Source organism: Octopus bimaculoides, chromosome 4, assembly GCF_046866305.1.
Source record: "Octopus bimaculoides isolate indiv1 chromosome 4, ASM4686630v1, whole genome shotgun sequence".
NCBI classification, from domain to species: Eukaryota; Metazoa; Mollusca; class Cephalopoda; order Octopoda; family Octopodidae; genus Octopus; species Octopus bimaculoides.
This window is the reverse complement of record NC_142931.1, coordinates 87736740-87750057: the sequence shown is the minus strand read 5'-3', so window position 1 is coordinate 87750057 and position 13318 is coordinate 87736740. Positions and strand designations below refer to the sequence as shown.

At 28.8% G+C, this 13318-nt stretch overlaps 1 protein-coding gene across 2 annotated transcripts in view; it reads right to left on the bottom strand.

Moving 5' to 3' along the window:
- Positions 1–11142: 11142 nt before the first annotated feature.
- The window catches only part of LOC106870220 (ribosomal protein S6 kinase 2 beta), a 73987-nt gene continuing 71811 nt past the window's right edge, over positions 11143–13318 (bottom strand). For both annotated transcript variants that reach the window (XM_014916228.3, XM_014916229.3), the window contains exon 21: positions 11143–13052. In XM_014916228.3, coding sequence (XP_014771714.1) covers positions 12927–13052 — 126 coding nt within the window. In that variant the 3' untranslated portion in view covers positions 11143–12926. The remainder of the gene's footprint in view (positions 13053–13318) is intronic.

Sequence of the window (13318 nt, the reverse complement as noted above, 5' to 3'; positions counted from 1 at the left end):
AAAGTGTCTAAAAAATGGCTAAATGTTCCATGTTTTAAGAGCAGGACTGTACAATACTACTGAAAGACTTTAATTGCCAAAAACATTTCTAGTTCAAGGGTTTCAGGCATCAAAAGTCTTATCACATAAATTTGAAGGAATATACCAATCCCATTTCCTTGTGGTGACATTGCTGAGAATAAAGAAAACCATCAATATTGTGCAATACATAGGTTTGATTGCAGTACAAGCAAATATCCCACCAGAAGAATAAAAAAAATAAAAATATACAAGTTAAAAAGTGAACCACAAAATCTACTGAGACTAGAAATTCATGTGCATAGTAGTCAGTAGGATGAATAAAGTTAATAGAACTAGCTTGGTAACATTCCTTCTTGAGATTGATATACAACATATTTTTGTCCCCAACTTGAAAGTATATGAAGACTTAACAAATTATTCAGAGGAAATCTGTGAGGCACAAGGATGGTGATATATATTATTCTTAGAAGCAGTATGTCAAAACTTTGAGATAACATCAACAGTACACTACATATATTGCATCAGATTCATGGAAGAGAGCAATGAGAAGGGGGGGGGGATAGGTTGCATCTCACTGACTTGGTACAAATGTGCAAAAGGCCTAGGCTGAGAGCAAAGGAAAGGTTATTCTCAATAATGAAAATAAAAGTTTGTAGCTCACAGGATGGACACAGTTAACAGATAACTACATTAATAGTAAGAAAACAGATAGGTAGCAATGTAGTGCTTTTTTTATGATCATTACAGACATTCCTAGAGGGAGTAATAATACTGAATGTCATTATATTTGCCAGCTGATGTGTAGAAATTTGTATATACATTACAATTGGATGATATATCAAATATTAAATCTCAAAACTTCTGAAGTAGATTGACCATAAGCTTAAATTCAAGAATATTATCTCACATCTAGACCTCATGCTTAAGAATTAAGTAACAATTGCAGCAGAAACTGTGTTTCCTACCAAAAGTTCAACTTCGTATCAGTAGCTGTATTAACACACAATTGAGGAAGGTACCAAAAAAGAATCAGCAACATGACATAAAGATGTGTGGTTGTCAATTGTAACTCTTTGCTCAGTCAGTCATATTAACTGTAAAACTTGTCAAGCAAAGTATAGGTTACACTTCTTCACCAGAATTTCACTGCTCTATAATCTATTGTTTTCTTTCAGCAGTATCTTAAGGCAAATTGTATGCTTGAAAACAAGAGAAACAAAGTGCTTAGTGCATGAAAATCAAAACCCTTTGAGATGTGAGCTGACAGTATTAGTTAAGTGTGTAGTTTGTAGTCACAGAACAATCAAATTTCACAAGACCAAGGAACACTGAAAGCAGCAGAGATCAGCATAACATTCTCAAATAACAAACCTTAAGATTACAAGTAAAGCTTTTGTTCTAATGATTTGTTATGAAAGATATTATGGAAGAATAACTTGAATCATGATTACTTCATCAGGAGTTAGCTAAATATCCCAGCCTTTTGCCTTTCAATGTCTGAATTTTGACTGCAACACTACTATGTAAGTATATGTACATCATAAATGCATCTGAATGCATATGGATATTTATCACACAAAGCTAAATTATGATGGCACATATATACTATTTGATCCAGAAAAAAATAGTGATAAAAATGACTAACTTCTAAAAATCAATATCATACAAAATATTCCAAAGTTAATTTCAATTGTACTGCATGAGTGTTTGTCATCAGATTTGAAAATTATTGAAGTTAGGATCATATTTAAAAATTCTTTATCATAAAACAGTAGATTGTACTCTTTGAAAGAAGATATAACTGTAATAATGCAGAATGAGAAGCAAGAGAGCCAATCACTTTGAGAAAACACTTGTCTTTAATTGAATCTGAAAAGTTACATTTTAAGTTTTTCAACAACTTAATTATTACTAACCATTTTTCAGTGATTAGCATTTTATAAAGATTACTTAAGTAACAAAATAATAAATAAAAAAAAACAGAAGTTGGCAACCAGAACTAGTTATGCCTGTTCTGTGTGAATAAAATAGGTCCAGTTTCATTTCACACTGTAGCAATAAGAGTTCTAAGATTTGAATAATAAATATAACCAGAATGTGTTCATTGCATTTTGATTTGAATTAGTACTTCAGTTTAGTTGACTTGTTGATGAGGCTATATAGACTTTTTTGATTTTTCTTTTTTTAATGTAAAACTTGATTGGGGAAATAGAACTGACCTTTATATATTTATAAAATAAAATATTGTCAGGTACATAAAGATCCTTTGATTTTGAAATACAAAAATGAGATTTAAAAAAGAAATTTGTAACTAAATGATTAAATCAATGCTAAATAATTCAGTTTCTCATCACATAAAACAAATAGGACGGTTGTATAATTGTAGTGAGCAGAAGGAGAGTTTTGTGCACTCAACTCTGAAGAAAATAACACTAAAATATTGGATCAATACAATTGCGAGACATAATGCTGTAATAGACAAAAGAGAGTGTTCCTATTTGTATTAACTATTATTTTAAAAATAGCTCATTAGAGAATGAAGTCCTGAAGGATTTTTTACATCACTAGTTATATACATCAAAAGGAAACTATAAAAATCAAAACTTATTTCATCCAGTGATTATAATTCTTTTTAAAAAAAGAATAAAATATTACTTTAGAAGCAGAGTGCAGAATATTTAATTATAATTAAAAACAAACAGTAGATGTCTTCAGTCAAAGATGAGTATTTTTTCAATCAATAGTTCCATAAAGTCAGATGCATAAAAGATTCTTAACTTTTATATTTTAGATGTTTTTAATGAAAAATCTTTGCTAGAAAAATTATAGACAACTTATTTTAAAACTTATTGTAAAGGCCATGTCTTCTTCATATATTTATTTCAAAAACTAACTCTCGGCCCTGCATTTATTCAACTAGAAGATTACACTTATGCAGAAATTTACAGATATCACTACTGCCATTAATTCATTAAGCCTTTTGACCCCAACCTGTACAACCTCGTTGTATCATATAAAACCTGTTTTAAAGTGTCCATAGCTAAATTAAAATGTTCTATTATAATTCAATCCTTTTTATGTAAGAACCTTCTGCTAAGTTCCAAACACCAGCTTAGTAATAAAAAAAAAAGGGATTTTATGAAAGTTCTCCAAATTCTTGGACATTTTCAAAATTAATTAAAACACACATATACAGTGTGTTTCATTGGAATATTTTACATCTTGCAAAGTGTTAATTTGCTCCATAGCAAACTCTTACAGAAAAAGAAAAAAAAAAACAGTTGCTGATAACAATTCAGACGTGAGAATTTTTGACTGGAATTCTGAAACAATGTAGGTTTGCAAAAAAAGAAGCGAAGATTATGATTAGATGTTTTATAAAATTTTCAGTTTTTCTTTGCAGTTTATGTTAAAATATCTATTGATAAAACATATATATATATATATATATATTTATATATATATATATATATATATATATATATATATATATTTATATATATATATATATACCTTAGATAAAATACCCTTCAGACAAGACCCTACTCTTTGATTAGCCCCAAGCTAGACCTATAACAAAAAGCATTCCAGCAGTGGCCAACTGGTATTTTGTCTATTATATTAGGGACTACATGACCAAGGTGATTTTTCTTCATTTTTTATTCAAAATTTAAGACATTAGGGTGCATTTGACTGCTATCTTTAGCAGCTTGAGTAGAACCCCATATCTTTCCAGTTTTATCTACTCCATTCCTACTTGAATCTTTGCGTCTTTAACATTTACAAGTCTCTCACTACAATACATCCCAGACAGGGTAAATATATAATCAGAGATAAGAAAGTCCTAAATGAAGACATCTTTGATTCCTTAAACATATTGAACATACTACTTAATAGATAGCCAAGTCAGTTTTATAATACAGAATATAAACATCTATTCAGAGTTTTGGCTGTGATGTAGTACAGGCAAACAATTACATGATCATTTTCTGATAATATTTGGCTAGACATCAATGGATTTATTTATTACTGTTGATATAAACTCTAATTGTGTATTTTCACTAATTATCTGCTGTCAGAAATTACTGCAAATAAATGTATAGAAGTTACGCCAAAACATTATAAAGTTTTAATCACCAAAATATACTTTTACTTCCTTTCCAATTAGAGTCTCATTCTTTCTTCTGTAATGGTATATAAAAATATATTGTTTATAAAGCTTTAATCATTTCTGTGACTAAAAATAGATATTGCTGAATGAAGCTGTTGAAACTCTGTGTGTGTGTGTATGTGTGTGTGTGTGATACTTAGTAGATACCTAAAACCTTTACAATTTATTGCCTGTATAAGGAATCAACTAAAAAAATAGAATTGCTGAAATAATACATAAATACACTAATATATTTCATAATTTTTTTTTAATCTTTTGAACATGATACATAACATTTTAGAATATATTTTCAGAGAGCAAATAAAAAAATGCTTAAAAATCATAAGTTTAAATAATTAAGCTTTTATTATAAAAGCCATGAGTGTCCTTCCTCGATAATTGATCAATAAAGCTTGAGCAATTCATTGCTCATGAAACATACAAAGTGTTTAGAAATAGCAAAACTATTTTAAATAGAAAATTATAAAAAAATAATTTTGCATATTTACAAAATGAAACAAAAATATTCAAGTAATATAGAAAAGAGGCTTCTTTAATAAATTTAATTTTTTTTTTGTCAATTTGAAGCTAAATATATAACTAAAAAAAAATATAAAATCATGAATAAATGTGTGGAGATTTATCTATGTATGTGCTTTGATCATTAAATGTGCATGTTATACATCTAACATGTCAGCAGATGTATCATCTTGACAGCCATGAAAGATATATTGTTTCACTGACTCCCTAATAAGCTGGAGTGAAAAAGAGAAAGAGAGATGGATGTGGTGGGGGACAGATTTGGCTGTAACCCAAGAAATGAATTGATAAAAAGCAGCTGCTTAATATTTCAAGAATGACACTCATATGACTAATTTTATCAACAATTAACTGACTTGGAATATTTTTGCTCTGAAAATAAACCAGAATCATTTTTTCTTTTTTATTATTTCATGCAAAAGACTGAAAAGTTCTTCATTAGGTAAATGATTAAACAATATACTGATCAATATAATATAATATAAACCAATCAGAGCAGGCACTATTGCATCTTTATTAAAACTCAGATTAAGAGTTCAAAATAACTCATTGTCATTTCAAATAATGTTCATGTCGTCATTGAAGTAATTTTGTGGAGTAAGATGCAACATCTGGTTATATTTGTTTCCTATAAAGTATCCCAGAGGCTTTGAGAAAAGATAACCAAGTAAATTGGAGGCATTCCCCAAAAGATCTGCCTTGTAAGTACAAATAGAAGTTTAGCAGAAAGATTGTGCAGAAACCAACAGAAAGAAACAAGAAACATTGTCAAACAATAACCAAGATTAAGAGACTGGGAAATGTTTATATCATTTAATGATAATATGAATTTGGCTTCAGTAGAAGCTACTTGTCCAATATAAGCCACTGTACGCAACAGACTATCATCAAGCTACTGTCAGTAATACCAAGAGAGGAAAAGTGAATAAAAACCTCCTGATTAGTACTTTGGAATATTATATCAATATATATGAATGGGACAGGGAAAGAAGAAGATAAAGAAAGATTGAACATATGCAATTTGGTATTTGTGATATAAAATGGGCTGAAGCAGGCACTATAAATCCAGACAAATGGTCATTTATTCAAACAAAAATGAAAGAGGTGAAGATTTGAGGAAGACACTAGAGAGATGGACAAATATATTAAAATCTCTATAATTGTGGAGGAAATGAAAGTGTTCGGATACAAAATAATTTTAAAAAGAATCATACTTCTTAGAAGACGGCTGAAATGCATAGAGAAGAAAAAAAAAACTGAACATATATACAAATGCAAAATTAATTTATGAATTACAGGACAGTGAGGAAAATGCAAGATCCTGCTTTTGATTTTCTTGACAGTATCATGGAAGTCAGATGACATTAAGTGTACACTTCTCAAAACCATGCCTCTTTTGAGTCATGTAAGGAAAGTTCCACTTAGAATCAAGATAAAGAAAGCTACAAAATCATGAAAGGAATAGACAAAGTACATGACAGTTTCATGAAATTTATATTCAGCTCCTTCTACATCAAATACATCAGCTACAATTCCTTATCACCATCAAATGATGACTATATACACACACACTTTGACAACAGAAATGCTGAAAATAGATTCAGATGATAATTTTCTAGAGTATTAATCTCATCTTTAGAGTACTTATTTACTTCACTTATATAGAAATAAAGTTCCTTGTTCAAATACAGCTTGGGATGAATGCTCATATTCAAATATTAAAACATTAGCTGACACTCAAAAATCAAACTGATTGAAAAGAAGTGTAAATGTAAATATACTTTCTATAAATGGGATTAATAAATGAGAAAATTTTTATTCAACTAACAATAACTCATTTCAGTATTTAAGGAAATTGCAAGCAAATATCAGGATGTTTACAAGCATGCAATGAGAACATACTGATTAAGTTTTAACAAAGAAATCAGTTGTTTTCAGAGTGTCAAGAAAGGTGTACAACAAAGATGTATGTGTGTCCTGATTTCCTTGTACAATGACTACACAAAGAGAATAGAATTCAGGTTTGAAAACTGAAGGACATATGATCAACAATCTTCAATGATACCATTCTTATAGCTAAGAATGAATTTGATCTGCACAGCCTGTTGATAGAGAAATGTGATAGTGTAACCAATAGGAAAAAACTGACAATAATTATGTCAACATCCTTCTATCAGCATGCTCACAGGAAGCAGATATCACATTCAGGCATTTTCAAAGATCCTCAAACCTCAACATCATTATAGTACTAAATGGTAAATGAACAATGGAAATCAGAAATATTATTGCAATTAAAATCAGTATCACAGAAATAAAAACACTATCAAACCAACAAATGTTTTTCAAACCTACACAAGGCTGATCAGAATACAAGTTTCAAAGTATGAGACCCCTCACCAATGAAACATGGGGAAATCATGATTTTCATCCAGAATAGGATCAACTTTAGCAGGTAAAAAAAAAAAAAAAGACATGAAAGAAAGAAATGAAGAATTGACTTAAAGGAAACACTATACAATACTTGTTAGACATGTAAAAATAATCTGAACATTACCTCATTGTTACAAAGAAATAGAAAAACAAAAAGGAAAGACATTGCAGAGGATACAAGTCAGCCACTCATATACAATGTCACTTTTCCAAGTATATTGATTAAAAAAAAAAAATTTATCTTATAAATTTGTAGCTTATTTATTTCTGTTGAAGTAAAACCATAGTTGTGTCATTTCCTATCTGGCACTTCCTGCAGTTTGTGGAAACTTGGAAATTCTGCTTACATTATACCAAGCAGAGGCAACCTTTTTCAAGAAGCGGGCCACATAAGACATGGCTCATTGTCAAGTAGGATGCACAACTAAAAAAATTCAAGGTAATTTTTCATTAGGTGTGCCGTTCAGGAAGTTCAACAGGTTGCTTTACACTATCATCTACAACCTGACACTTTAAAAACCCAACATCCTCGATATGTAAATACAAGTCTTCTTTATATATATATATTTCATGTTCATTAAATGAATAGGGCACCATCTCCAAATGTTCTTACACCACAAAAATTACGATATCACTCAAAGTGACACTGTAAAAGACTTTGAAATGAATGAAAAATATCAGATGATTCAGAAATAGAATTTTGTCTGAGAGATCAAAGTTTAACAAATCAACTGAAGGAGACTATCACAAAGAGCAAACAAGAATTCTCTCCAACCACAATATTTGTTTCTGGACTAATCGGCTGAATGTATTCGGGGAATAAGCTGAATGCATTTCTTATTGCTTTCTTTCACAAATAAAAAATAAAGCATTGCAATAGCTTGCATCAACTATAGCAGCAGATACTCACACCTTATTGTGACCCAGCTGAGACCTATAGTGGTTAGCCTCTTATAAGAAAGCTGGAAATTTACCTTATTATCTAGAGAAGTAAATTTCTTTTAACAAACTTCTGAAGAATATCTGTTGTCACCTTACTAATCCAGGGACAATACGTCTAAAATCAATGATCTTGAATACAATCAGATTTGTCTAACAAGCTCTACCTGACAGTATTACTTCTGGACAAACTGATATAAATTCACAAATCTTCCCAGTACATGCATACAAGTATATATGTATTTAAGTATGTGTGTATGCATATCCCAACCCTCACCCAATACTCTGGAGATTATCTAAGAGTTCAGTTGGTGTATAGTTTGAAGAGATATGCAGTTTAAGCTTTGCAAGTCAGCTGAGATGTGATATGCAGCTTGTTTGTTGTAGTGAGAAGGAATAGCTGCCTTGATATGGTTATGCAAGAGTAGGTTATGCAAGAGCAGTATACATGTCCATGTGGATGTGTGTGGAGGTATGAAATAAAGTCTAAATGTATATGTATATTTGGCAATATTTATTTAAAGTTGTGTATGTGTACATAAGAGCACAACTAGAATTAGTTACAGTTATTTATGGTTTCAAGTTATTTAATTTCAAATAACAGTGTGAAAAATTTATGTTGATTTATCCAGTAGCATTAATGATTGTCAATTGTAAACAAATCTGATTGTTCAATATCAATTGGTTTGAAGACACTGTTTCTCTAGAGGCATAAGATGACAACTGATTCACCAGATGTTTCTTTCAAACAAAATTAGGCAATATCAACTTACAGCTCCAGTGTAAGACCATTGTTGCAACTGGAAACTTGGTTCAGCAGGTGATTCAAATATAATTTACTTTTTTCACAGATGTTAGCTGTTACAAATGTCTTCAACAAAAATCCAATTTGATAGAAAATTGGTAAATCGTTGAAAACAGTTAATGAATATTTAAATTATGTGCAATCTCATTAATATTATTTCAAACTGTATATTTTTGCAATCTAGAAAAATATATAATCATGATCCAGTGAAATACTATATTCCCATTCTAGCATCTATTATTGTTGACAGTATAGAAAATTATGATACGGACAGAAAATTGGGATACAGAAACTACAACTGAAGACAAAAACAATACTAATGTCACTGAAACACTAATTATATATTTTGTAAGGGGCAATTTCAATGATAAACAAGAAACATAGTAAATAATGAGAAATAGAATTTTAATAGAAAACAACCTGAAACATATCCAAAATTTAACTGAGCAAGAATTACATTTAGAATTGGCTACCAATGAAAAAAGAGGGAGACTAAAAGCACAACCAGATGATGACAACTATTTACAAAATATGTTAGTAAAATTTACATAGATATAGAAAAGAAATACTTCCATACATAAAGATAAACAAAAATGTCCCCCCTACCTTAAATAAAGTATACAACTTCAGTACAACACCTTAAAGCAGGGTTAAGTCCAAGAAATAGTAGAAAAAAAAAAAAAAAGATCTTGTAGTTAACATGATTTTTTTTTTGCAAAGTCAGTCTATATAAACATTTTAACAAGTTTTCTCAGAAAATTATATATTTTTTATTAATTCTTTTTCTTTTTTAAATATGAAATAAAAAAATAAATGTTAATTTTAAAAATAAGTTAATTTTACTTTGAGTAAAACAAACTGTAATGAAGTTAAAAATGGAACATGTAGTAGCAATAGAGAAAGAAAAAAATTAAAAGAGTAAAATGTGTTAAATATTAGAAGAAATTAAAAATTTTCCTCAGCAATGGTACAATGGAAACTTTAAATATCAAAAGCTTATTTTCATTGAGAGATAATTATTTAAGCAAATAGAAATTTGAAAAGGAAAATAAGTAGGGGGAGGGGGAGGGGTAGCAGAGAATGACAGAAAAAAATGCTCAAAAGAGATGCGAATTGAAAAGTGATTTTGTAAAGCAATGAAATATAATAATGAAATCATGAACCATATTAAAAGATATTTCAGGTGAAATATTTAGTTATTTTCTTTTTTTAGACACCAAGAGATGTTTTAATATAAATTATTTTAAGTTTAAATCATCCTTAAAGCATTTATATAGGTAATTTAGCAATGCATGGTTAGTAAAGGGAATAATCATAAATTGTGTTTTCTGTTTTAAAACAAGAAATAAATGCTTACAAAAAAAATATATGTATAAAGAAATTACTATTATTTAAATGATAAATTGATTGATCATAACTATATCTTATTTTAATGATCTTTATGAAAATTGAATGAAATCTATGATTTTTACATCTGATTGCTTTAGCTGTTGTGAGAATTTAAAAAAAAAACTGACTAAAACAGTAAATGCACAATAAACTTTGAATAGTTTGATGTTCAGTTTCTTATTTGAAACATATTTTGATTATCATGTTGTAGAATATAATTAAAATGAAATATGATTGAAAACAAAATATTCTTTAATCATTAAGATCTAGTTATAGCGAGAAATATTCCTATATATATATATATATATATATAGGCAACAACAGAATTGGTCCAAATTCAATTGTAACATCTTGCAATGAAATTACTGAACACCCAATTCATATTAAATCACATTGCAGAAGGGAAAAATAAACTAAGTAAATGTTAGAAAATAAATAACTCACTGATATAAAGCAATATTACGAAGAAAAAAACTAAATGATCATTAATATAATTATCACTCACTTTTGAAAATTATTTGAATTATTTGATATAACATAATTGCCAATAGCTGAGTGATAATTATATTGATGATCTTATATAAAAACGGTAGACATATATACATATATATATATATATATATATATATATATATATATATATATATATGTATAATGAAAAGCTAAAAAAAAAATTTTTTTTTAAAAATAGTTTCTGCAAGATAAAATCTCAATATTTGGCCTTAAATATCCAGCTTATTTAATTCATAATTGTTGGTTTTATGCAATTTAAAATAAAGTATGCTTTAGGTTAGAAATTCATAGAATAAAAGAGAAAACAGCTAGAATACAAATATTCAAAGTGTTAGCATGATTCATTGAATGAATATTTTTTTTTTTTTTTTAACTAAACACTCTTTAATGTTTTGAAAAAGAGAAAAAAATAATAACCAACTAAATTACAGTATTTTATCAGAAGCACATTAACATTTACAATTAAAAAAATATTTCTTAAACTTGCATAGTTAACTAAGTTTGGAAACCCAGAAAGTTCATTTCAACATTGTTCAGTGTTCACTGTTTACTGTTATAAACATATTACTGATTCATTTTGAAATAAATTTAAATTAAAAAAAAAAAAGTCAGGCATCATGTGAAATATTTTTTCTCCCTTTTTTTTTTCACTGTTTATCATCTGTTTTCTAATAACAAAAAATAAAAAAAGAAAAGGAATCAACTGTGCTACTCTTCCTAATCAATAAAATAATATCAGTAAGGTATTGGTATCAATTCAACAAACTATATTCCTTATTTTTGGCTTTGTGTACAGTCAAATAAATAGATCAGATCATGGTATTAAATTTGCTTTAAAGAAAATATTTGGGTAACCTTGATTATAAATATTGTTGTATTTAGGGAACACACACGTGTTGGTTGTAGCTTAGTTAAGTTTTATTATCAATTAATTAGATAAGTTACTTCATTAATTGATTAATTAATTGACTAACTATCTAAATAATTGATAATAAAACTTGAAGTGTACTACAGTTAGTGTGTGTGGTATATTGGCACTATGACCCTCTCAAAATACAACAATACCAATTTCAACAGATGATTTCATGTCAAGAATCCTGCAAAACAAATACAAAAGTGATTATAAATAGCTTTCTGTATTCTTAATATGCTGTAAGAACTGTACATCACAATATGATTTAAGATGCCCAAAATAAGGGCTATTTCAAAATTATTCAATGCAGAATAATGTATCTAAAAATTAAATAAAAGAAATCAAGCCAAAAAAGCTGATTTAAATCATTTAAATTAAAAATAGGGAGCAGCATCAAATCAATATTCTCTACTGAAGAAAGAAGTGGCCTGTAGAATAGATTATGGTTTCTGAAACAACATTCTTTACACACTTTCTGAATTTAATAAAGAAATTAAAACAGAAATGCAAGCAAATAGACTGGCTAACAATATAATTTTGTGTTAAAAATGACAATATCATCATCATCAGCAGCTTAGCATCCATTTTTTTCTCTCTTTTTTTTTCACAAAAACGTTGGAGTGCAATTTTTAACCAATATAAATACAAATTAAAATCTTTGATTCACATGTTTATGAATTTTTAAAATAGATCTTTCAGTTCTTATAACGAAGTTGGTTTTGAAAATTGGAGCATTCAAGCATAATCTAGGAATTTTTACATTATAAATAATAACAGCCAATAATAATTCATGTTGGTCTATTGAATCATTTGGAGATTATGAGAGCAGAATTTTCTTTTATTGTGTGTGATACAACTGTTATATTGTGCACACGGATATATATTACTAAACTAACCCTCAGATCTTTCTCTTGACAGAATTAAACGTAACAGATCAGGCGTATCTGAAATGAATAAAAATTCATTTAAATTGGTTTAACTTAGATAACACAGCACCATGTATAAAAGCGCCATGACATTAATAGAGAAATGTAACTACAGACTAAAGATTTGGTTAAGGATAAAACCTCAAATCTGTAGTCACACTAGATGTCCTGTAGCATGGTGCTTGATATTAACAAGATGAGAAAGTTATACTCATTTCACGGAGCTTAAATATAAGCTTACTTTGTTTTTAACAATAAATGTAGTTGGAAAAGATGAGAATTTAAGATTATGTCATTTGGTTATACGGCAGTTGATGTCTTTGGTCGATTTTTACCTCGACGTTGTGCCAAAGATGAAGCCCCAACAGGCTCAAGTGTGGTCTTTGGTTGAGAGGTAAGAGCCTTGTAAGTAGCTACCATAGCACCCTGTAAAATAAATTTTGAAAAGTATTAGCAGTGAATAGTACTTCTTTATAATCAGCTTAGTCAAAAATAATGCAAATACAATTCTTGGTATTAAAACACAAACATGGTGAAATAATGGTAGAGATAGAAGTTGGAATGTATAGATATGTACACACACACACACCTACATTTGGACTTCTTACCTAATATGCCCCTGATAAGTTGACCCCATCGCCTATTTGATGTCCTTTCATCTCTATCCCCAACACTATCTTTACAACTCATCT